At 44.3% G+C, this 25250-nt stretch overlaps 2 protein-coding genes, 1 long non-coding RNA gene and 1 pseudogene across 7 annotated transcripts; 3 read left to right on the top strand and 1 right to left on the bottom strand.

Annotated features, from left to right (window-relative positions):
- Positions 1 to 3399: 3399 nt before the first annotated feature.
- LOC120690949 (transmembrane protein 131 homolog) lies at positions 3400 to 8486 on the top strand. The gene is made up of 4 exons (XM_039973882.1): positions 3400 to 3633; positions 3944 to 5672; positions 6369 to 7480; positions 7571 to 8486. The coding sequence occupies exons 1-4, from the start codon at positions 3530 to 3532 to the stop codon at positions 8460 to 8462; spliced, it is 3837 nt and encodes a 1278-aa protein (XP_039829816.1). The 5' UTR covers positions 3400 to 3529; the 3' UTR covers positions 8463 to 8486.
- A 783-nt stretch (positions 8487 to 9269) lies between these two features.
- On the bottom strand, positions 9270 to 16466 carry LOC120690950 (MADS-box transcription factor 47-like). 4 transcript variants are annotated; one of them, XM_039973884.1, is made up of 9 exons: positions 16211 to 16466; positions 15844 to 16067; positions 10818 to 10899; positions 10613 to 10674; positions 10359 to 10458; positions 10232 to 10273; positions 9955 to 9996; positions 9701 to 9861; positions 9270 to 9570 (listed from the first exon to the last, which is right to left on the bottom strand). In XM_039973884.1, exons 2-9 carry the CDS (start codon positions 16029 to 16031, stop codon positions 9546 to 9548), a joined length of 702 nt encoding a protein of 233 aa, XP_039829818.1. In that variant the 5' UTR covers positions 16032 to 16067; positions 16211 to 16466; the 3' UTR covers positions 9270 to 9545. The 4 variants fall into 4 exon arrangements, with proteins under 4 accessions (XP_039829818.1, XP_039829820.1, XP_039829819.1 ...); XM_039973886.1 differs by having other exon boundaries at positions 9701 to 9855; positions 16211 to 16465; XM_039973885.1 differs by having other exon boundaries at positions 16160 to 16441.
- Positions 16467 to 17494: 1028 nt separating this feature from the next.
- On the top strand, positions 17495 to 18221 carry LOC120690951. Of its 2 annotated transcripts, none has more exons than XR_005682053.1 (2): positions 17495 to 17716; positions 17857 to 18221. It is a non-coding gene; the product is annotated as an uncharacterized LOC120690951 (long non-coding RNA). The 2 variants fall into 2 exon arrangements; XR_005682054.1 differs by having other exon boundaries at positions 17495 to 17752.
- A 1300-nt stretch (positions 18222 to 19521) lies between these two features.
- On the top strand, positions 19522 to 24205 carry LOC120692256 (annotated as a pseudogene).
- Positions 24206 to 25250: the final 1045 nt, after the last annotated feature.

Raw genomic sequence — 25250 nt, 5'->3', positions numbered from 1 at the left:
GGTGTTATTTTAGAGAAAGAATATTGAACGTTTGATTCAAAATAGATGCAGGGAAAAGATGATGAATAATCATCATATGATCTGGACAATTGATTGAGTGTATTGGACGTCCACCTAATATCTTCTAAAAAAATCGTATAATCACTGTACATTGTGGGGACCATATCAACTATTGTGCCTGTGCCCTGTAGAGAGCGCGGGGTGAGTTGATTACAAACTACTCCCTCCATCCAAGTATGATAGATATATTTCCATATGCCACAATGACCAAGGGCACCAAGTGTGTTTATCAATCTCATAAATGCAACATAAATTTTTTGTTGGTCCTCCAATGTTTTAATTAGGAACTCCTCGTTTCTAGTGCTATTTATTGCCACAACCCATGCCAATAGCAAATATAGCTATTATTTTTGAACATTTGAAGTTTGGAAATATATCTATCATACTTGGATGGAGGGAGTACATTTTTACCATTTAGTTTTTACTTTTGAGAACTGGTGAGAAAAACACCCACAATAGTAGCATGGGGCTAGGTTGCACCAAATCTTGGTATTGGTTCAAACCATGCTGCTACAAACCCATGGTCAACATCATTTTTTTGTTGCATCAAAGCGGGGCGTTGAGCCAAAACGGACGCTAAATACGCGGGTCAAAAGTGGGAGAACATTTCGGTTTCAAGTTCAGTTTCTAGTTGTAAATTATTTAATCAAATTATGTGCTATTTAGAGGAAGTGTGTGTGTGTGTGTCTATTATGATTTTCTAAAGAGGAATTGACCATTATACCCTTGGCTCTGTTTTTTTAATACTTGAGAAAACTGGAAAACCCCCATTTTTTTAGAAAATGGATATGTCTCCGGCCTCTGCAACCGCACACAGCCACATATGGAGGGGGGATAGAGCACGGCACTACTCGATCTACAAAAATCTCGGATAAATTGTAATAATCTATGTGTGGAGAGAAGAAAATTAATTAAGAGGTATATATCAAGGTTTTGCCCTCATAATCGGTTGACCTATATATAGATCAATTTCCAAAAGAGAGGGAAATTATTCCCCTATGGAACAAGAACAAATATAGAACGAGCTAGCTAGACCACATTCTATACTATGACCAGCCATTAATAAGGAGACAAACTAATTTCCAAAAAAAAACGAAAAACAGCACTTGATTTGTGGCCGTGAAGTGCACCGAACAACAAGGGTGCGTAGAACACAAACGAATACATGCGGTCAGTCGTTTTCAGGTGTCGGGATCACAATCAACAAGCGCGGTCAATCGTCTTTAGAGTTGAAATTCTTCATTGCTTGCTGGTCGTGAGCCGGCCAGAGTCCTAGCTGGTTGCCGGGCGGGTCAGCCATGCATTTTTTGCGTGCCCAAAACTTCCGGTTCCACGTCCAAATTCATCGCGTGTCTACTTTCACAAGCGCCGCACCGCGCCCCTCACAACACGTTCCTCCCAACTCGCGGTCTCTCCTCTGCCAAAAAAAAAAAAAAAAACTCGCGGTCTCTCCATGCTACCGGTTGTCCCTACTCCTATCATTCTCCGAAAACAAGAGAACAAAGAATGCCGTGCTCTGATGAGCGCAGAATAAACAAAGAAGAGACGAATTTCCAAAAGCATCCCTGCAGCCACGAGAGCAGCAGGCTGGCTGGGGATTGTGCTGCGCCTGCGCGATTTTGCCCCCGGGCCACTCGTACCACGCACATATAAAAACAGGTCGTCCAATCGATCGGCGACGTGCAGCCGCCGGGCAGGGGACGGCGGCGGCGGCGCCACGTACGAGTTCACGTCACGTCATGGTGCGCCGCCCCGGCCGGGAGCCCGGGACCCTCTCCGGATCCCCCCTGCGTTGTAGCCGGCCGCAAGGCAACAACAGCAAAAAAACTCCGGGCAGGCCGTGACCGTGAGCGGTGAACCTTACCTGCCTGCGGATAAGCCAGGCAGCCAGGCGCGGCTCACTGTGAGGGGCTGAACACGCGCGTGATCTCGACGCCTGGAGCTTCTTGGTCACCCGTCGAGTCCGCCGGAAAGGGGTCGGAGTTGCTGGCTGGCCTGGCCTGTGAGCTTATCTTCTCTCCTCCCATCGTTTGCCGGTTCGGTCTCGTGGCCACGACGAGCGAATAGCCTGGCCTGCCTGGGGCGTGGCAGCGAATAGCCGGCCGCTATCTACCTGACCTGACCTGAGGGTGGAGACACGAGTCAGTCAGATGACATTGGCAATGGGCAATGGCATGGACTCGTCGCGCAGACTCTTGCTCCTTGCTCGGTGTGCCAATCCCGAGCCGTGTCTCTGCTTCGTTTCTGCGCTCCGTTTATGCTCGAGAGGTGGCACCGTGGGATGAAGAGAAGCCAGACGCTGCGCGCGAGGAAGGAAGCGTGCTATATGCCTATATGTGTGCCGTGCGCGTTACAGTACATTTTTCTTAGGGATTGGCGCGACGTTTTTTCAAAAGAATTACTAGTAGCTAGTATCGTGTTTGGAACAAAAGGCTATACAGGCACTTTTGTGGATAATACATTTGGGCGCAACTTACCAACATTTTACATTTGATGTACTTGTGCTAATGTGCGGTGTTCGAGGAAAACGAAGAATCCTGCCCAAGGATTTACGTATTATTGGTAAGTCTATCATATGCTAGGCGTGTTCCTCACGAGGGGCTTCAAATTAGGAGCTAGAACCAGAACTATTTTAGAGTAGACCTGATCATCTGTCGGATCGGGTCACTTCGGATTTCGGGTCAAAAAATGTTGGCCCATGCCTAGCCATGACATGATCGGGTCGCATCGGATTCGGATTGGACCATAATTTTGTGTGTAATTTTTAGGTTGGATTAGATTTTTTTTGAGTCTCGGATCAAATATTTCGGCCCGTACCCGACCTGTCAGTCTGTCACCTAGTCGGATCGAGTTGGGTTGGGTTTTTTCGAGCGGGTTGGATTGGGTTTGTCGGATCGGGTGGCCCGTGATTAGGTCTATTTTGGAGGAGTCTCAAATTGTATTGTATCTTCTCCAAAACAACTCCGGCTCCTCTATTTTTCACTAAAAATAAATTCTTATATAAATATTTTTGCAAGGCTCCTGCAGGAGCTGGGGCTGGAGCCATTACAAAAGTCCACCCAAACACGAAGTTCCTCGAAAGAATTTACGTCAAGTTCGTTTTTCCGCACCATCTGACAGTAAACGGTAAACGGCAAAACGGAGAAGTGAGAAGGATAACCTTTCTACCAGGTGCGCTTGCTCGGGACGTGCTGAAAGGTACATGGAAATGTGGACAAAATTTTCACTTCACAAAACAACGTACTACTCGGTTAGCTGCCCAGGGGTAAAATGGTCAATTCAAGCTGTAAAGTTGCTGATTTTCCTTTGGGCACCAAAAACCAACCAACACCCAACTCATTTGTTTTCCTTCTTTTCTTTTCGCCTTCCTCCTTTTTCATTCCCCGCTGCCTGCCTCTGTCCCTCCCCTCCTCTCCCTTTTCTAGGAGTATATTTTTTCTTTCTTTTCCATTTTTCTCCGTGGATTCCCATGGTCACCACAGTGAAGTCTCGGCCGCCGCATGCCTCCTTCGCCATGAGCGGCCGCCGCCACCGCTCTTCGCCAGCGGCGCCTTCCTGCTCCTCCTTTGTCGGGTAAGTTCCTCTCCTCCAACTCCCCTTCTCCTCCTCTTTGCCAGTTTCTAGAAGTCTTGAAGCGAACGAACTGCTCTGCTTTTCCCCCCTCTCCTCTCTGGATTTTTCTCTCTCTTGTGTTCAGTAGTTCAAGCTTGATCCGTGCTTGAACCGGCTCAAAAGCATGAGTCTTTTTCACTGTTTTCTTGTGTGTCTTCCCCTCCTGAGGTTTTATCCGGCGATGTACTGCCGTTTGCTGCCACTTTCCCTATTCGGCGATCAACTGCGGCGCTGTGTTGATTCTTTTTGCGGCGTGTCGGGTTTCTTGCAGGGGTTCGTTGCTTGCGCTACGCTGCTTGACCTTGGTGCTCCTTGCTTTCTCCGTGTCGGCTGCGGCGGCGGAGGATTGCGCCGAGGAGAGTGACGGGGCTGACGGCGACGGTCGCTGTCTCGGCTTCCGGGATGCCTGTGCAGACCAAAGCGCCTTCTGCTTCTCGTCCTCGGTGGCTCATAGGCTGCTTGCAAGCGAGGATAGCATCAAGGCGCCGGATTTGGAGGTGTCAAGGGAGTGGGGACCGTCGCCGCTGCCACTGGGCTTCCCGATGTCCGGCGGCGGAGGCGTGGTGACTTGCTCTTCTGTTGACACGACGCTCACCCGGGTGCGCAATGGATTGGGGCGAGACGGGGATGCTGGTGTGAGGCGCAATGCAGCGTCGTGCCAGGCGCCGCTTGTGCCTGACAATTGGATGCGGGCATCAGCCGGGGTGCCGATGGAGTTGGATGGCACGGCCGCAGATGTCGACCCGAGTGGCCTTCACAGTTCCTTATCGATGAATGTGGCGATTAACCCGCCGGTGCTGGATTGGGGCAGGAGAGACTTGTATGCCGCCTCCATGGCCACCTTGACCGTGGTGAATTTGAACAACGACAGTACCCTGCGTCTGTATGAGCCATTTAGCACCGACCCCCAATTCTATGTGTATGGTTTTGAGGATCTGGAGCTGCAGCCTGGGGATAATGCGACACTCACCTTCATTTTCTTGCCAAAGTTGTTGGGCTCATCCTCATCACATTTGGTTCTGCAGACAAATTTTGGTGGATTTATTATACATGCAAAGGGCATGGCTGTCAGTTCTCCCTATCAGATACTGCCATTGACAGGGATAGATGTTGTAATAGGTGGACAGCTAGAGAGGAACTTGTCCATATACAACCCTTATGATGATACTCTCTATGTTGAGGAAGTGGTTGTCTGGATGTCTTCATTGGAGAGCACAAGGTATTCTTCTCACCTTGTTTGCCAGCTAGGCCTGTTTGATGGAGCACTGGAGCTATCTTCAAGTAGCAACTGGTATGCAGCAAGCAGTGATGAGTCTGGATGGCCATTGATCTACATTAGGCCTAGTGAGCAATGGGAGGTGCTTCCTTCAAAGAGGAACAATGTTATAGAGTTAAAACTGCAAGCTCTTTCTGAAGGCAAGGTGTTTGGTGCTATCTGCTTGAAAATGAGCAATTGCACTCCTGGTACAATGCATACTTTTGTGACACCTATTGAGGTAGAGGTGCATACGCGAACCTACTATGATTCCAGTGGCTTAATTGCTGTCACATTTGAGCATATATCGACTTGTGATGAAAGTGGGTCCGTATTTTCACTTTCTTTACGGAATGATGCACCAAAGTTACTGAGGATTGTAGGTATTACTGAGGATGACAGAAATGGCCCAATGCTCTTTCAGGTTAAGTACCTGAACGGATTGATACTCTTCCCTGATACTGTAACAGATATAGCTTTACTAAGATACACTTCTTCATTTCCAGAGGACATTTCATTCTACAGCTGCAATATAGTGGTAGAAACAAACAGTACCCTTGGTAGTTCAATCATAATACCATGCAAAGATTTAGTGCGTGCATCTCTTTCCTATACAAGTACTGCTATTGCTACTGAATCCGACAGACCGTTTACCAGACCATTATACGAGGAAGATATCTCTGCTAATGCAAGGACGAGAATTCTAGGTACCATGCTGCAAACAGAAGACTTGCATAATGTGAAGGTATTCCTCGCGTTTTCTTCAACAACAAATAGACCCTCATTGCTTCAATTGAAGTGCTACATTCTCACTAGGAGTTTTATTTGAAATATGGCCTAGTATGAACACTACCTTATGCTGTTTGATAATTTTTCCTACCCCACTGTATTGTTCTCTCCTCATTCATGTAAATCCCAAACAATTCATCTCTTATGTAGCTTCCATGTCCCTGTGGTGTCTTCATCTTGTTGCATGGTGTGAAGTCTATGCTTAATTGGCTAGTATTTGGTATGCTAGGTTTCCTCATCTGGAGCTTGATTTTTTTTTTCATTGAAGAGAATATGTTGGATGCTTAGACCTGATCCTTAACTGTTGATCAGTTATTTTAAATGAACAGCTTGATGTTACAGAGAAAAAAACGTTTATTAGTAATGCTTAATCCTTTATTATGGTGCTACTTGTAATAGGTTAATCTGATCTTGAGATTGATGCCTATAGCTGTATAGTAGCAAAGTACCTTGGTAACTCAAGTGCTGTTCTAGTTGTTGATTGCTCATCGAATTTAAATTTTATTTCCAATCGTCCACATGTTTTATTCTTGTGCTTAAGTACCGACAGCTGTTGATTTGTTATTTGTTATTTCAAGAGGGTTATCCATCTGTGCATCTATATCCTTTTTCTTGTAAATCTGCTGATATAATTTTATAAAATGATCTGCAGCCAATGCTCATGAGAGCAATCAAAGCTGATGATACAATACTTGGACAATGGAGATCTCATGGAACAAGTGATGGGATTTCTGTTTTAATGGATCATGAAATGATGTTTCCCGTTGTGCAAATTGGTTCACAGTCTTCGAAATGGATAAAAGTCCATAACCCAAGCCTGGAGTGTGCAGCCATGCAGCTGGTAGTGAACTCTGAGGAAATCATAGACCATTGCAAAACTGTAACTGATGTATCTGAGCTCACATTCTCAAGCAAATCTCCAGAGATTAACTCAACTGAGACTAGATTTGGTTTCTCGTTAAGTGATGCAGCAATCACTGAGGCCCATCTTTGTCCTTCAGAGACTGCTTTGCTTGGTCCTATTGTCTTCCGTCCCTCGAATCGCTGCATGTGGTCAAGCATGGTTTTGATCAGAAACAACCTGTCAGGAGTGGAGATGTTGCCTCTCCGGGCACATGGCGGACGACAATCTATTGTCCTTTTAGAGAAATCCAAACCTGCTTGGAAGCTGGAGTTTAACCTTGGCTCCAATGTTCAGAATAAATCAACAATGATCAAACAAGAGGTCCTGAGCTCTTTGTGCAGTCAACAGTTAACCAAGGAGATACATGTTAAAAACAGCGGTGACCTTCCTCTTGAAATAACAAAGGTTAAAATTTCAGGAGCTGATTGTGGTGTGGATGGTTTTACTGTGGACAACTGCAAGGGATTTAGCGTAGCTCCAAGTGAATCAATAAGAATGTTCATTTCTTTTCAGGCTGACTTCTCTTCAGCTATGGTTCAGAGAGATCTCGAGTTGGTCATGACAACTGGCATCTTTCCAATCCCTATGACTGCAAATATACCAGTCTGCATGCTTAACCAATGCAGAAAGTCTTATCTCAGATCTGCTCATTGTAAGCTGTTGGTACTCTCCTTTGGAGCTTTAACACTGCTTGTTCTGGTCTTTATCCGATATGCCCCACATACTTTGACAGTGAGCTCTCAAGATCATTACATCAAAATTGATGACAGGAAAAGTACCATTTTTGAGGAGAACAGGAAAAGTACCATTAGCAAGACTCTTAAGCCATCTTTCCTTCACCAAAGCAGCAAAAAGTCCAGGTAAGTTTTTTGATCAGCGCGCCACTCCTTTTTGCAAGTCCATTTAATTTTACATTGACTTAAGTTTGATCATTTGTGGCTTGTGCACAGGGCCATAAAGGAACACAAAAGAACTGAAGAAGCTCTTGCTGAGAAATACCCTGCCAGTGTTGTTGATAACTCCAAGAGCACAGATGACAAGAACAATTCTGATGAACAACTGCATACAACTTCGACTGTATCTGTGTCCCCAACTAATCCAGTGGAAGGTAAAGTCTCAGGAGCAGCTCCACAAACTAGTGAAAATCTCACTATCAGGATTGCTCGAGACAAAGGGAAACGTAGGAAGCGGAAAGTTGGTGGTGCAGGACTGTCAGGAAAGTTTGAGGTTTCTAGCAGCCATAGTGGGAACTCAACACCATCTTCACCATTGTCACAAGGTTCAACCCCAAAACAAGGTTGGTCTTTTTCTGGGGCACCATCAGAGCTAAAGCATGACAAAAAACTTGAGACTGGATTCGATGTTGAAGCAACCACATCATCAGCTGGCGCTAACCGTGAGAAGAAAACTTGGTCGCAAGTCGCTAAGGACCAGCCTTGCTCGCGTTCAGCCTCACCTGGAACCACATCATCTTCAGCTCCTGGACTGATCACCACCGCATGGCGCTCGCCAATGTTGGCCATTTCTTCCCCGATTGCGCTGCATGCTCGTGCTCCTGGCTCCAATCTGGTGAAAGACAAGGCTGTGAAGAGAGGCGAGGGTGCCGGGCTAAAGAAAGACTTCACATACGACATATGGGGAGACCATTTCCCTGCAAACCTGTTGGGGATAGCAAGGAATGGCGCGCCATGCAAGATGCCTGTTGCTTCTGAAGGGGCCTCATATAGCCTGTTCGCTAGAGAGCCCCAAACCCTCATGATGAAGCCATCATCTGCACCACCCGTGTCTCGCGGCCGCGGAGCGCCGCCATCTGATGTAGGAACTGGTTATGCAATAAAATGAGCATAAAAAAAGGTTGAAATAATTTGAGCCGGGTTTGTCGTTGCGTCTTGCTTGCGTACCTGCGCTCTCCGTTTCTACTAATCACGCGTTTCTGTTGGCAGTTGTGATAGCATATATATACTAGAACATACTTAGAAAGCTAGAGAAAGCGAAGCAGATTAAAACTGACGTTTCTCTTCACCACTGACAACTTATAACCGTGTATTTTTACGCCTTCAAACAGAACAGCAAAGATCTGATTGATCTGCTAGAGAAACCAAGATGTGCCTGCATTTATTTGCTCAAGGCGAATGCGACTCACAGAAACAGAATTGATCCCGTTGCTACGAACAAGCTTTGTCCTGGCCTTCACATCGCCCATAACGCCACATGATTAGCAGCTTGTCCTGGCCTTTTTATCGCTGATACGCCACATGATTAGCCTCCCCCCAAGCCCCAGCTAAAGATTCTAAAGTGTCATGTCCCAACTCTCACCTCACTATCATCTGCAGGCATGAGGGGAAGTGTGTTTCCTGTATAAAGCAGGGAAGGTGCTTGATGCATGTTAGTGGATGTCTTATTCGTTAACGCCAAAATATGCGCTCTTATGTAACACGTGAAGATTAGGCACAAAGTTCCATTTGCAGATGCTAAGAGTTGCACCCTCCAGTTAATATATTTGCAGCTTTCGCTAACTAACATATGGTCCTTTTAACTGCAAATTCCACTGGCTTTGTTTGTTACATTCGCATCGAAAATCCTGCAAAGAACGATCCAGATCCTCTTCCTCAAGGAGTCTATGGCAGATGAGAGGAGTGGAGCTCCAAATTCTGCAAAGAATGATCAGCAAAAGCAGAGATTGCAGGTAACATGAAGTGTAGGGAATTCTGAGTACTCAAAACGGAGAACAGAGCATGAGTTGCAGCTAACATGCCGTATAACAAAAGCAAGTCATTTTCAGAATACACACATCATCCAGCACTAATGCCTCTTATTTTGAAGCGGTGCGTTGGCCCCTTCTCAATCCAGGAATTCTGCTCCCGGACTCACAATGGGGAGGGCAGGTAATCGGCGTCACTCTGCTCCAGGACAATTCGGTTTCCATCACTTCGAGCTGAACAGTGGTAACCTGCAGTGTGCAAGATTCATATGGTTATGGCTATTAGCTTCCTTTTCTTATATAATTTCAGATGTGCGTTGGCTTTAAGATGAACAAGCTATCAGACGTGTCTTCTGCCGGGCAAGAACTCTGAACTCACCCGAGCCTCAGCGATGTATCGGAGCCACCATCGTCGGTGTCAGCCGGCGGGCGCGGATATGACGCGTTGGTCACGGATTCAGATGACTGTCCTTCCTCGTACACAACTTCTGAATCGGCACCGAGCTGCATCTCCATCCTTGCCATCCGGGTAACCTGCAGCTTCAGATCACCACGGCTTATTAAACGGAGGTGTCCCTGGAAAAAGATGCAGAGCGGAATGGAAACCTCATGCGCAGGAGGATAGGAATTTACTTGCTCCTTTAGCCTTGAATTCTCCTCGATCAGTTGCATTCTCTGTTTAACAACACAAGTGAAGCTGTCAGAAGGCTGGAAACAGAATTATATATCTGACTGAATATGATGTAAAATATTTCAGCTGCATCTTTTAGTAGCATGTTAATGTTGCTCTGAAGTTTGGCATAAAGTTCATTAAGCTGCAGACTAGCTAGCCTAGGTCCGAGGCAACTGAAGCATCTTATTTTGGAAATAAAAATTAACTCAAACTGTTTGACAAGAGAGTTAAGCTTGCCTTTCTTTCCAGACCGTTGATCTCGTCGAGGATTTTTTGGCTCTACAATTTTTGACAGGGAAGAAATTAAAAGGTTACAGTTTCCATTACTGTACAATCTGATGCTGCCACGTGTATCATCAGATACCTTGGTTTTGAGTACAGAGCCGAGGCCGGATTCGAGGGTCTTCTCTAACTCCTGCAGCTGTTGGACGCTCAGCCTCTGGAGCTCTTCTCCTCTCATCTGCCTGTAGTAGAAAATTAACGGCCAGCCAGTTCATGACCCTAATTTAGCAATAACATATATACTAGCTAGTAATACTACTTTCTAGCAGGGTTTGTCCCAAAAACTAAGACTAGCTAGCAGCTGTTTGAGGATTCTATAGTAGGCTACATGTTCACCTGAGCTTAAGGCTTGCTTCGGCGAGCTCCTCCCTTAGCCTTGCACAAGTGCTGTCATCCACCTAATGAACATACATGCAACAAATTAAATTAAATAAACCTGAAGCTGTTAGTACCAAAATGGCAGCCACTGCGTCTGTCTTGTGATTTATTGGAGCAAATTAAACACGGGTGGCAACTACATCATGAATTTAGTTTAGCTCACATGTGACTGTAGCTGAGACGGTGCTTCTGACTTCTGCAGCGTCTTGGAATGGGAGTCATACCGATCGATGATCCGATTCATGCTTCAGAAAAGTGGGGCAGAACAACAGCAGATTAGACTACTCAGCATGCTCATACCAAAGTACTTTCTCTCAGTAACCATATATACTTATTGCTTTTGAAAACGTATAATAAAAAGTAAAATTATGCTTTTGGGAAAGATCCAAATACTTGCTAGGAGGCAAGGGGCATCGTATTGTTGTGTCACCATCGATCGATATTTCATGCATGGATATCCGGGACGACTTGGCTCAGACCTACTACTTCGTCCAACTTACAGGACAACAAGAGGCCTCATGACGTGCCAAATCGGGTTTATAATAATGTCAAAAATTGAAAAAAAAAATTAAGTACCAGCTTAATTTTTATGCAACTGCAAGGGTCAGAAGCTAGACATGTTCAGCCTTGTTTAGTTCCCAAAAGATTTCCTATAGTACCCATCACATTGAATCTTCGGACACATACATGAAACATTAAATGCAGTTGAAAAAAATAACTAATTAAACCATTTAAATGTTTCATACGAAATTAATCTTTTAAGCCTAACTAGTAAGGTGCCCGTGCTAACGTCACAGACAAATTTCAGACGTACACCAAACAACACATGATCCATAGTCCAAGCTGAGAAATATACTTCATAAGATTGAGAATTTCTTAAATGAGGAATATTACACTACCAGAAAAACGGCTCATTCATCCCTACACGTTAGTACCGGTCGCACTTAGGTCCGGTACTAATGGATCAATTTAGTACCGGGCGGGATGCACAGTGCGCCCTAGGAGCCGGTTAGTACCGGCTAGAACCCCGAGCCGGCACTAAAAAGCTCCACCGACACAAGCAACGCAACAGGCAGCGACCATTTAATACCGACTTGTGGCTCCAACCGGTATTAAATGACACCTAAAATATTTAGTACCGGGTAGAGTCTACACCCGGTACAAAAAGTATTCTGTTAATACCGGGTGGAGCCTCCACCCGGTACTAACGCGAGCACGCAAAAAAAATCTGCGGGGCGAGTGGCCAGCAGCGGCTCTTTATCTATTCATTCTTTCCCTTCTCCCTTTTCCCTTATCTCTTCTCTCTTTCCATCTCCCTTGTCTCCTCTCTCAGCTCGAGCGGCCAGGCCACTGCGGCGCGACCAGGCCATGGCGACGGCGGGACGCGCGAGGCGGTGGCGCCAGGTCGCTGCGGCGGGGAGGCCTTCCCCGGCGGCCGCCGGCATGCAAGGTCGCGGCGGCGAGGAGGCCTTCCCTGTCGCCGGCGCAGAGGGCGCCGGCCGCAAGGGAGCGGGCCGTCGGCGCACGGGGGCCTTTCCGGTCGCCGCCGGCCAGCAAGGGCGCGGCACCGCCGGCGCGCGGGTGGCGCGGAGACCGCTAGCCACCACGAGAGCGGGGCCACCGACGAGCGGGGGCCTTCCCTGGCCACCATGGAGCAGGGGGCGGCGCGAGGGTGCCTTCCCCGGCGGCCGCCGGCGCGCGGGGGTGCGGAAGCCGTCCTCGGCCGCCGCCGGGCCGCGGGGGGCGTTGAGGCCACCGGTCTGCAAGAGTGCGCAGGGAGGGAGCTCCATGTGATTTTCATGATTCAGAATTCTTTTGATTGTTGTGAAACTCTTGACATATTCATGTATAATCTGTGATTGTGGTTCAATATTTCTGTAAAATTCGTAACTAATTCATGAGAAATCTGTAACTAGTTTATGTGATTGTGGAATTTTTGTGATTCTTGTGATTCATGTGAGTGCGAATGGAGTGGTGGCCGGTGCTGTGTGGAAGAAAAGAAAAGGAAAAGAAAGTGAGAAAAAAAAGGGGAAAGAAAAATCTACATGTGACGTGACCAGTAATTTAGTACCGGTCGGTGTTACTGATCGGTACTAAACATTTCATTTAGTACCGGTCGCTCCGACCGGTATTAAATACTGACGCTTTTAGTACCGACGGGCCGGTACCGGGTGGGAGACCGGTACTAACCGGGGGTTCTTGCCCAATACTAATGTGAAGTTTTCTAGCAGTGTTATCTTTAGCTTCATTCCCTTTGAATTGCCAAATAACAACGAAATGTGCTATAGTCCCAAACTTTTCATTAACAAATTTTATGTTTCTGAATTCTAAGGTCAATGCTATAGTATGTCTTTATTTTGGTAGGAGACGCCCATGTAAACCTGCTACAGTTGTTGTAAGCAACAGAGTTTTATACCTAAAGTTGAAATCCCTGTTACGAAAAAATAAGTTAATTGTTTTCGTTGGATCTTCACGCCATACCGCCCAAATTTTACGCTCACTTTTCGAGCAAAAATATGTCCCAGACCGCCCTAATTAATTTTACACCCACTGTTCGAGCAAAAATATGGAACGAAATATGATGCACAAATTCCTCCCGATGGGGGTAGGACGATCTTTTTATCCTAGCCATCTTGATGAATCATGTCAAGCACTACGACTTCGACATGGAGAAGTGTAGTAGTGCCAGTGATAAAAAATAATCACTGTGTGACATGAAAAGACTGGACCAAATTAATTGTGCATGCATATTTCTCTGGACAAAAAAAAACGGATGTACTAGTAATTTTCCCCTTTTTAACTAGTGGAGAATATGAAAATTTTAACCTTGGAAATTTGAAGGCAATGGTGTACTTCCTCTGCATGAAGGCAACTATAGCTTCCCAATAAATCAAATAATTTTAAGTTTGACTAAATTTACATAAAATAGTATTAACATTTATGTTACAAAATAAGCATAATTAGATAATCATGTAATATACTTTCATACTGAATCTATTTGAAGATATAAATGCTAGTAACTTTTTATATAAATTTAGTCAAATTTAATACAAGAAGCAAAAGTTGCATCTATTATCTTATTATTTGGCCAACAAACGGAGCCTCCACATTCGCTCTCAAGCCTAAAAATTCCCACGTTAATCGGAGAAAATAGGAAAATAAAATTACCCACCACTACCATTATGATAAAAATTAGACTAAAATACCCCTGTGCCTAATTAAAAATCACCCACCAATGTCATTATAAAATTTAAATATAAATATCATTTAGCTATATATCAGTTACAAACATATACTATTATTAAAAACCAAAGCTAACAAGAATCAATCAAAATAAAACGAAAATAAGAATAATTATATGCATAATATTATTAAAGCTCAATAAATCAAATTGTTATTATAGGTAGATCATATTAGAATTGTTTTAACCAACAATAAGGCATAATTTACGATAATGAACAGGGTGATGTATGGTAAAAAATAGTATAATCCTTAAGTAAGGATACAACGACATGTAAATTTTTGAATTTTCAATACTAGCCGCGCAAATGCGCGGGCTGTATGCATAGTTCTTTTAAGGGCAGAGGGAGTCCCTTGCAAGCTTATTACATCGACAAGCAAGGAGAAAATGAGGTATCATCAGTTTTATTTTTCTTTTTAATGGTTGGAAATTATCTCAGTAATGGAAGCTTACATGAACATTCCAACGCATTTCCTGGTAAGCCCGTGGAATACATGTGGAACTTGCGCTGATCACTAGTTAGAAAGCATTTTCTACGTAGAATAATCTCCGAGTTAATTGGGACCCACACAAGCCGGTAAAATCAAAATAGATGACGTGTGCTAGAACAAACAATAGAGGAAACTTGGAAATCGAAGTACAACTTGCACAAAAGGTGGAGAAAAGATTTAGATGCAGATCAGAACGAAGACCTGCGAGATGTACTTTTTCTCAAAACGCGAGATGTACTTTTTCTCAAAACGAATCTGTTTTTACTGGTCACACTGCCAAAATTAAAGAAAACCCTCCATCTGTCTAGTATCTTCCACATATTTCAACTTTTAATCAAAGAACATCGGTGGAGAAAAATCATTATTGAAGTGGTCAATATAAAGAGAATATCAGTATGGGTGTGGCTATACTTTGCCGTGAGATACATAATGCGGTAAATGGGTGATTGTGCGTGCGTGCACTGTATTTCGTAAAGAAAAAAAAATCTAGGTAATGAATCAGATATGATGAAAACCAGTAACCGGCCAACATAAATCTACTACTATTTTTATGAGGCAGATTACTGATATATCATTATCATTGTGTATATAGACAAAAAAAACACAATACTTATTTGCTTTGTTCGGCTGGCTGTGGCAGCTGGCTAGTGGCTAATACTGATTTGGTATGAGAGAAAAGCACTGCTGGCAAACTAGCTGAACAGAGCGAGCATCAAGAGAATCTGGATTTGTTGGGCAGCAACTAACAAGATAGTGGAGTACTGGTGTACCAATGAAAAATGTTTTTTTTCTTTTTGCAAGAAAAAGATTTTACAGCTGAAACAAATTAAACGAGGGCCTCCAAGTAAGCATATGAAAATCTCTGCAATTCAAGGAGGGAAAAGGACATCCCAAAACTTAGCTACTCGATCAAGAAACCAATGCAACAATCAAAGTCGCTGTTGACAATGGGGAAAAGTAACTTAGCTTGAAGTCTCGAACAAGCAAGAACTTCTTCCTTTGATCTAGAAAAAACATGGAACGAAGAATCGTGCAAAGCTTAAACAATAGTAAGGTATTATTCTTACTATCAGGATGCATCAGAAGATATAAGAACTCCCGGTAGTAATTATACATTCAAAAACCGATCATCAAATATCGAATCCATATAATAAACGATAAGTATCCCATACACAAGCTTGGTCCCAGAAAAGGAGATCCCAGTGGGAAGACAAGAATCCCTCTCAAGAAATACTAGGAAAATCAGGTTGCTAATCGATTAATTAATTATTAAGGGGCCAAATTAGAGAAGAAGAAGAAAGGGGGAAATTAGGGCATTCGATCAGTACCAAGATGCAGCTCAATCAATATAAGCCCTAGACTAGCTAGCTGGAAAATCAGACAAGAAGAAGAACAGTTCGAGCGGGCGCGGCCGGGGCGGCGGAAGGTGTCTCTGTACATAGGTGGACGACGGTTACCTGGAGCTGGCGAAGTGGAAGAGCTTGCCGGTGGCGGAGAAGACGACGAGTCCGACCTCGGCGTCGCAGAGGATGGAGAGCTCCTCGGCCTTCTTAAACAGCCCCCGGCGGCGCTTGGAGAAGGTCACCTGCCTCGCCGCCAGGTTGTCGATCCTCCGTATCGCTATCCGCTCCCTCTTCCCCGCCATCGTCGTCCCTGCCAGCTCCGCCGGCGCCCGGCGCCGCTGCGGCAATAACCAACCACCACCGGGCACACATGTTTAATTTGACCGAGCTAGTAAAGAATAGGAAAGACGGCCAAGCAGCTGCTGCTCACGAGAACCCTAGCTGCTGGCCGGGAAAGCCCACGGCCGAAGCAATCGCTTACAGGTGTAGATCTGCGGCGCGCGTCGTCGGGGAAAGCAGCCGAAGCTGGTAGGAGTATCTTCCCTTTGCGCAAACCAACCAATGGCGGCGAGAGAAAGAGAGGAGGAGACGAGGAGGGAGGGCGGAGGCGGATGAGGACGGCCGAGTTGGCGCAGCAGCAGCCGAGCAGCGGAGCAGGAGCGCTAGCCTAGCACCCTTGCTAGCAGCAGCAGTAGCCAACCAGCGCCACTGCAGCTCCGTACGAAGGAGCAGTACTAGCTTTTTATGGCCGATGGAGCCAGGTGTCTGCCACGAGGTGGTCAGGGGCGACCCCTCCCTACCCTCCGCGCCATTGGTCCGCGCGTCAGCTCGCCCAAGCCCAACACGGCTGGTCTGAAAGGTCACCGTATCCGGTCCCACTGTGCCGCTACTGCCACTGTACGTCGTCGCCTCGCCTGTGGCCTCTGGCCTCTGGCTCTCTTCGGCTCGGCTCGGCACGCCATCCTTTTTTAACGCTCCTCCGACGATACTGTTTTGGGGTGTTTTTCTCGGGACTGCAGGAGGAAGAAGGGCGTCGCCGAGGGACCCGTGGGCAAAGGGGTGGCGCCATGTGCGGCCGGCATCGCCCACTGGCCACTTGGCTTGGCTAGTTGGCTTTCGCCACCAAGGCTAGCCCGGCCCTAGGGCGCTCCTGTGTTTGTTTGGCTCTTCTCAAGACACAAGAAAGGAATGCCGTGTTTAGTTTCGGGTGCAAAAATTTTGGTGAAACTTCTTGCATTTTTTACCACTAGTTAGAGATATTATATGAAGTCTAATTATAAAATCACCTTCGTAACTATAGTATTGTAGCAATTAAGATATTTGACCGTATGATTAGAGAATGATTAGAGCATAGTACTGTAGTATTTATGTATCTAATCATGGACTAATGGATTAATTAGTATCATTAGATTCATCTCGCAAATTTGCATCTATCTGTGAAAAAATTTTACAAATAAACTTCATTTAATAAACCATGCATACAAGATTCCTTCGAAAAAAATATCGCGAAAACTAACCAAACACAGCGGAAGAGTGCCGGCCGGATTTTGTTTGAATTTGGTGTGGCCTGCTACTGCTAGCTAGAAGTAGGAGATAAATCTCGGTGAGATTCCCGTCGTCTCGGTAGCGCCAATTCAATTTGAACATTCATGCGTGCGAAAAAGCAGCGCCACAACCGGCCGCCTGCCTTATCGTGGCCGCCCATCGAAGCTTTAATCTTCGCGCTGGTCAACATCGCCTCCATACCTTCATTCCTAATGTACCGTTTCCATTCCATCCCCATCCGTTTGCCCAATTTTTGCACTTCTCTTTTTTCATACCCATTCCCACGGCCCTCCCCAATTACCAGGAGTTCCCCTGTCTTGAATCTCCTCTCTCCTTCATAAACGAGTTGTTTCTTACTTATCTCACAGCTAGATGTTGTTCTCCCTCTCTCTGTCGCACACCCTACATTTCCAATTCCCCCTCCTCCGATTTCCTATGATTGGTCTGTCTTCTACTCTTTTTAGTTAGTTTCCCTAAAGTTCTCACCCCAGATCTATTGTTTCCTTTCGATTTTGTGCTATATCCTTCCATTTTTCCACTATGATTCGCTCGTTTGCAAATCATGTGACCTTGTTATTGCAGGATCTTGTTCTTCCGTTAGCCCTCCCCGCCAAAGACGCCACGCTTCTGAACTTGTTGTGCCACCAACATGTTCGATGAAATGCACACCCCGTATTGACAAGATATTGTGCATAGAGCACCAGCAGAGTGCTATCTGTATTCACTTGTGAGTTGTGGCATGCTTTTGTCAAGGATGAATATTCAAGCTTGACAAATAAATATTCAGAGATGATCTGCTGGGTTTGATCAAGGGCTCGTTACCTTGGATAAAAATTGTACTTCTATAACTATATTATCAACTTTATAGAATCATGACCGAGACTATCATCGAATGATGTCCTGAGGTCCTTATGTTTTGTACATTCAATCCTGTGATATCTGATCTAGCACTGGCCTTTGTTTAGTTGTTGGTTCTCAAAGAAAAATATATTTGAGGAAACATTGAACTGACATAAACTGTTAAATCCATTTTGTTACATGGTTTATTGTACAAACAAAAAAGTTAAAGACAAAGACAATTTTTACCTTTACAAAATTCAGAATAAACAACAATGTCCAGGGTATCCAAATTCGCATCGAATTGGAAGTTTTCAGTTTGATTAAAAACTATGATTTTTTTATTGCTGGTGGATACCAGTCCATTACCTTTCTCTGTGAGCAAACCCCAATACATATTGTTTGGGGGATCTACAAAATTAGTAAAAGAAATAAAATAGTGCAACCATCTTGACATATCGCTACACTCTGTTAAGAAATACTGGTGCTTTCTTTGGACTTTATAGTTATTTACAGGTATTAGTTTTAATGGAAGTTCAAAGCATAGGTTGCTATTGCTAAAAGTTTTTGCTCAAATAGTATATTTCCCACAAGAAAAAGGACTTCTTAGATGCATTTTATTATAATAACTTATTGTAGAACTATTAGCATATTTCTGTTTTCCGTCCCTCTTATAGAAATCACACATGCCCCAATCCATTTCAAATCAAGGATCTTTGAAGTAGGTCAGCAAAGGAAATTTTCACAATTCCATTGTTTCCATTCTGTATATTGAATGCACACACAGTAATAATACAAAATATTAGTTAACAAAAGTCATATCTACAGAACAAACAACCATGGATATACCTTTTATCAATAGGTAATATAAATTTACTACTACTTCATCATTGTCCTTTGAACTTCGAACATCGGAGTTGCATAACTATATTGTGCTACTAAATCATATAAGTTTTCATATAATTATCATGAAACACATGATGTCAGGTAGAAGAACGACAAAGTTATTGTAAAATATAAATGCATTGCAGCAATATAAATAAAAAATCTTTGGGCTATATAAACAATTAAGATCTATTATCTGATAACCACCTGACTCTTCTATATATCCAGTTCACTCTTGCTTGAATTTCAGTACACACATCACGAGAGAAATATAAATTTTGAGACTCAAACAAATAACTTGACTCCAAAAGAGGTATTTACCTGTCTACTCTTTTTTTAACTATTTACCTGCCTATTCTAAATTTCTCAAATACAATTCCACCGACAGATGGATAAATAGATAGGCTCACGGTATTCATGCTGGTCTAGTAATATCTAACGCGCGCGCCTTCCGGCTACGCGTGCGGCCCAATAACACCCTCTGCCGGCTACGCGTGCGGCCCAAACAAGCGTGGTTTTTTTTTTCCTGCACAACAGGCGGCTCAAACCGCGTCGCTTCGACTCTTCTGCCGCCGCCTGGTCTGCACATCCTCCGTCGCGGAGCACGGAAGCAACCCCGCGGGAGCGATGCAAATGCTCCTCTGATTTCTCGCGCGCTGCGGCGAGGTAATCAACCCACCCTCCCCCTCCTCTCCTCGAGTTCTCGTTCCGTGTTTGGCACGCGTCGGCGCCGGCGCGCGCATCAACCGAGCCTTCTTTTAAACTAGAATCCCAACGCGGGGTGCCTGACCTCCCTCCCTCTGCCGGATCCCTCGCCGCTCCTCTGCCGACTGCCGCCACCCTTCTCCCTCGGTCCAGTGCACTGGACAGGAGATCCATCCGGACGTGGATTGATTTGGGTAGGCGATCCTTCCCATGTTTTCTAGGAGTTGAGGGTTCGCATGCTCCGCCCTCCCATAGGAATCCGATCCACCCATGACCCATCCACCACTCGATTAGGCGCGGATGCAGTTTATTTTACCAACGGGGAAAAGTTCAGCTGAATGCCTTTTAGTTATGTCTGCTCCCGCCCCTACTAGAATTGCACTCAGAATCATGCACGCTTTACTCTCCCACTGACGAATTTTGCCTGCTATATGGATGGTTACTGGCCCGTATTAACCCTGTGATCGTAGCAAGTTACCACTGCCACGAATGGCATCTGCAATGATGGATTCACCGGTCTAGTATAGCACATCTAGTCAATTTCATGGTAGAAGTCACGGCCTGTGGAATAGATGTCTGTATCTGCTAGTGAGCATGCCATTTCTGACGATGGACAAAATTCAGTGTGGTAGATATTTAATCATCTTTTACGATGCAATTGACTAGTGTTATACCACAAGCACTTGATGCCACATTTATGCTATTTGCATCAAAAAAATATCTAAACATTCACGTTTATCGTCACAATAATTTCAGATTACATCAGTTATCAGCTTATCAGTTGGCATCCTTAACCTTGTATCTATTCATGCAGATTGCTCTATACAATGAGCTGGAGATTTCCACCCTTCGGGTACGTTGGTCTCATTGAAATTGAACCTATTAATGGTGGTGTTACTATTTATGTTTTCTGAGCCTCAGCTTTTTATTTATCTGTCTAAAAGCTAGGTTTTACATTTTCCTGTATACATTTGATTAACTGTTTACTTCAGAACCTATTAAGTCAAAAATAAGTTGTCTGATCACAATAATTTGTCTAGCTGCACCCATGAACCACGGCACCTAGAATTTCATTTGTTGGCCAAAGAGAATTTGATCGAATATCTGTTTCATTTCCTGTGGATGCATCTACTGAATTATTCAAGATAGCATATACGAAATTATATGTCGTAAGCAGTTCTGAAAAATTTTTTCTACCCTTGCTTACTGCCTTTGGCTCTTCTCAATGTACTTATTGCAGCTCTCAGCAACAGCAAACAGATCCAAATATCCAGGACATCTCTACGCAGTCTTGGTACCCACCCTCGGTGGTAGGCTCATCTTCACGCCCATCCACGCCTACCTCTTCTAGTGCTAGTCCACATCAAAGAGATTCAGATCATCTTCAGTCTTCATCCCGTGGGCAACCATCTCCTGCTGAAGCTGCAGGGGTAATTGCTCGTTTGAAGGATAAGAGGTTAGCTCAGCGCCTGATTTTCTTTCATGATTTAATTTTAGATTTCTTGTAGAAAAGATTGGCTCCTATCTTGTATCTGTTACGGATTGCAATCAAAATACTTTGTTACCCTTAACTATAACTTTCATGCTTTAAGGGTTATCCCCAACTAGGAGATTCGGAAAACTGTGTCCAGATCCATGCCATATATCCGCTCTAATATCGATAACTTAACGTTGCAATAAGGTATAGTCCTTCAGCATACACCGTTACATCACAGATCTGCATCGCATATTTGGATGGACCCATGCAAGACTGAAAAAAGGATAATCTGTGAATGTGTTGTTTATGTTAAGTCAAGCTTGAATATCCAGAGCCAGGCAGCTTGTAGGGTGATTCTAGAGGCAAAAGTAGAGACAAGCTGCTTCTCTAAAACATGATGCTTGGTGTACGAGAACCAGTCGATAACTGCTGTATAATTTTGGAAGGAATGTTTATGCATGGCTGATTTGTTTTGCTGCAATTCCATTTCTGAATTGCATATATTGACAACTTGTCTATTTGCATGATATTCATTTTTTTCCTGATGATGCATAATTTGACTGGAGTCGACAACCTTCTCATATCTTTTTCATCAAACCTTTCTTTGCAGTATTGAGGAGTTACAGAGGCTATTGAAAGACAAAGAGGCATATAATGCATTCTTTAATTCACTTGATAAGTAAAAACCCAGAACAATGTAAGCTCTGTTGCATGTACCACTTTATTATATTTGTGATACTGACTTGAGGCTGCTGATATCCTTTCTGCAGTATAACCAACATTTTTGGTGCTCATTCAGTGGTTCCAATTATTATTGGAGTTCATAAGAGTGTCTTCTCGTTTGTATTGGCTATCCATGCTACACTGCCTATGGAAAATCCTTTGAAACTTTCCTGATTAGTCATGATGTTAGAGTTGCAAACTGTTCACACTACTCTTTTTTTATGTTCATTATTTCTTCTTTGCAGTCTATGCTACACTGGCGTACAGAATGGTTGAAAGCTTACATATTGTAGATGCTCATACGAGCTGAGTTCTAACACCACTTTCATGCTTCCTCTGCCCTCATCCATGTGTGGTGATTGTTCTGCAAGTATTTGGATTGTGATGTTTGACTGCTGTTTATCTGTTTCAGTTTGTTTTATCTCAACCGCTGATCTCTGGTGTACCCACATAGGAAATTCCTTTCAGGGTTTGCTGACTTGATGTTCCCTTTTAATGTTCAGGTATGTGATGAGCTTAGAAAGGAGACATTGCAACTTGCAAGTGAGTCATAAATTCTCTTTCTTTAAATAATTGTGTTTCAGTTGTTTTCAATGAAATAATGGTGTTTCAAAAGGCAAAATAGGCGTTTTAGTCCTTCAACTTCACTCCAAGGGTCAAGTTCATCCTCAACTTTTAAAAAGACTAATTTAGTCCCTCAACTTTTATTTTTAGGTCAAATTCATCCCTATATTAATGTGATGCTCCATGATACCATGAGACTAACACAAAATGTCCTCTTTACCCTTGGCTATTTCCTCTCCTCCACAGTTTGCATGTCGAGCAGTGCTGCCGAAAGTTGATCAACATGTGCATGATGTTCTTATATGATCTAGATTAAATTAAATATGAAAGGGAACTTTAATAAATACGAGACACAACAAGCGAGGAGAAACACCAGCGGACCTATTATGGCGTATCATTGGTTAATTATAGCAATACAGTAATGGAAATTGAGTATGAGAAGAATGAGCCAATGGTAAAAATGACTTTTCTTTTTTTTTGAGTTATAAAAATGACTTTTCACATTAGTGAAGACCCTCAGAGCAAAGTTGAGGGACTAAGACGCCTATTTTGCCGTTTCAAAAGTACTGGTTGATCTACTGAACTTCAAGTAAGATATATGTAACTTATTCTTACTCTCTTTGGTATTGTAAACTACAGGGGAGAATTTAGAAAAGGAGCAGCGGATTTTGGAGCTTAGGAATCAGGTGCAGCTTGTCACCTACATCACATGAAGAAAGATAGCAAACCCTATAGTCATTTTATTCATTATTAAAAAAACACAATACAACAGCCTTGCAAAACTGTTGCTGTGAAGCTTTCTTCATTTATTTGCTGACATTTCATTTACATTTATAATTTGTACAGTGCACAATAATAAAAACCACAGAACTAGCTGCTGCCCAAGACAGATTGACTGATTTGGAGAGGCAAAAGGATGATATTATGAGGTCCTATTCCCCTGCTGCACTGCTCGACAAGCTCCAATGTAAGTACTCTGAACGATAGCATCTTCAATTCCTTTCTTCTTATCATTTACATGTTTGTATTTGAGTATCAGACTATGGTTATTTTCTGGTTTATAGCGGGAGACATTGTTCACTATGTGTCACACTCACACTGCTCGCGCACATTTTTGAACATGTGCAACATGATCATGCTAGAATCTTCTGAACTTTTTCAATTTTTGTTGATGTGGTCAACTTGAAGGGCACTGTGGCCACCCAGTTGATATGCGGCAATATCAGTTGAAAAGAAAAAAGAAAGTTTAATTACACGTATTTGAATTTTGTGAAATGTTGGAACTCATCAATTTTGTTTCCTCAGCATAAATGGCAAAGCAGGACGAAGAGTCTGAGGAGCTGCACCAGAAGTTCCTGGAGAAGGACATCGACCTGCCTACGTTTGTGCAAAAGTACAAGAAGCTCCGCACTGCGTATCACAAGCAGGCCTTGCTCCATCTCGCCGGTCAGACATCACTTCGCTGATGTCGTGTTGGAGAGACGATCGGTGGCAACTTTGTTGTATACTTGCTCGCTCATTCTTGTTCTACACCCTGGTTGGCCCTGTTCTTTATGTGCAGCTTATTGCAGGGCTTGACCAAACATCAGACGGAGATTGCATGTATAGTTATGTTGTTTGAAATGATTTTTTTTTTTGGAATCGTTGTTCGAGAGATTTTAGCTATACACTGTCCTGCCGGTTGACCAAGTCAGATTGACATGCGGTGATCAAACCCGTTGCCTAAACCACTTTTATGAAGCTTTCTCAATTCTCATGGTTGATGCTTGGTGGGTACATGTCAGCCTGTTGTTTGACAGAAGTCTATGGATACGTTATTAAAACACGCCCTGTTCAATGGGGCATTCCCTTGCTGCTCGCTATACGCTTCTAGCAAGAACTTGAGTAATTCCCTTCTCGCTGCTCGCAAAAAGCTTCTTGTTCAGCAATTCGGTTTCGTACACACGACAAAGGGGATCAAATCTAATGTAGTTCCGATCCTACTGGATTTTTTTAAAAAAAAATCGAGTTGCAGAGATGTGGCCTGTTCCATTTTGATTTTTCAGGGTTATTTACACGCGCATTTGACCTATGCGCACGCACAAGACGTCAAGGATGAAAGCACCAACTCGTAGAGAGCACGAACACGCTCCCGCTGACGGCTGATCTGGTTCTCGATTGCCGATCCCGTTTTGGAATGATTTCGTGCTGCGGCCGGCGAGTCTGCGAGAGGAGGAGCCATGGCAACATACTCCAGCACCCGAGAAGATTCCCGCCCCGGATGTGCCAGATTGCCTGACTGGCCGGCCCCTTGGTTTTTTTTTTGGAGCTCTTCCATTCAGCACAATTCGTTCGGAGCACCCTGCACCCCGTCCTTCCGCCGCTCGGCAGCTGAACAATCTCACGCGCCACGAGCTCTCTGCTCTCTGCAGAGTTGTTGTCGATTCGCGCGGCGCTTTTGGTGGGATCAGATCGTGCGGATCCGGTCGAGCTCCGCTCCGCCGCTGCCTAGACGCGCGCAGAACCCCAAAGCCGCGTGATTATCAGCTGCGAGCTGCGGCTGCAAGGATCCAATAATCCAGCACCAGCAGGGGCCAGGGTGACTGACTGACAGGAGGTTGGCGGCATCGCTGCGGATCCGGAGACCCGTGACCTGGCGCCCTTTGGATGCAGGCGTAGGGAGCGTTTGGGGGCGTGCAGAGAATTCCGCGGAGGAATCGTATTCGTCAGGAAGGCCACTGAAAGCATTGTTGTTAATGTTAGCTGGCCTCGGTAATCTGGGGTGATTTGCTTGGTTTGGTTTGGT

Source organism: Panicum virgatum, chromosome 9N (assembly GCF_016808335.1).
Source record: "Panicum virgatum strain AP13 chromosome 9N, P.virgatum_v5, whole genome shotgun sequence".
Classification (NCBI taxonomy): domain Eukaryota; kingdom Viridiplantae; phylum Streptophyta; class Magnoliopsida; order Poales; family Poaceae; genus Panicum; species Panicum virgatum.
This window is presented reverse-complemented; position numbering and strand designations above follow the sequence as displayed.

Coding starts and splice junctions, on each gene's coding strand:
- LOC120690950 (XM_039973883.1), bottom strand. CDS start 16,031: ATGGCGGGGAAGAGGGAGCGGATAGCGATACGGAGGATCGACAACCTG. Junction 10,900..15,843: donor TTCCACTTCGCCAGCTCCAG/GTAACCGTCGTC, acceptor ACTTTTCTGAAG/CATGAATCGGATCATCGATC. Junction 9,571..9,700: donor GATACATCGCTGAGGCTCGG/GTGAGTTCAGAG, acceptor TGCACACTGCAG/GTTACCACTGTTCAGCTCGA.
- LOC120690949 (XM_039973882.1), top strand. CDS start 3,530: ATGGTCACCACAGTGAAGTCTCGGCCGCCGCATGCCTCCTTCGCCATG. Junction 3,634..3,943: donor TCCTGCTCCTCCTTTGTCGG/GTAAGTTCCTCT, acceptor GGTTTCTTGCAG/GGGTTCGTTGCTTGCGCTAC. Junction 7,481..7,570: donor CAAAGCAGCAAAAAGTCCAG/GTAAGTTTTTTG, acceptor GCTTGTGCACAG/GGCCATAAAGGAACACAAAA.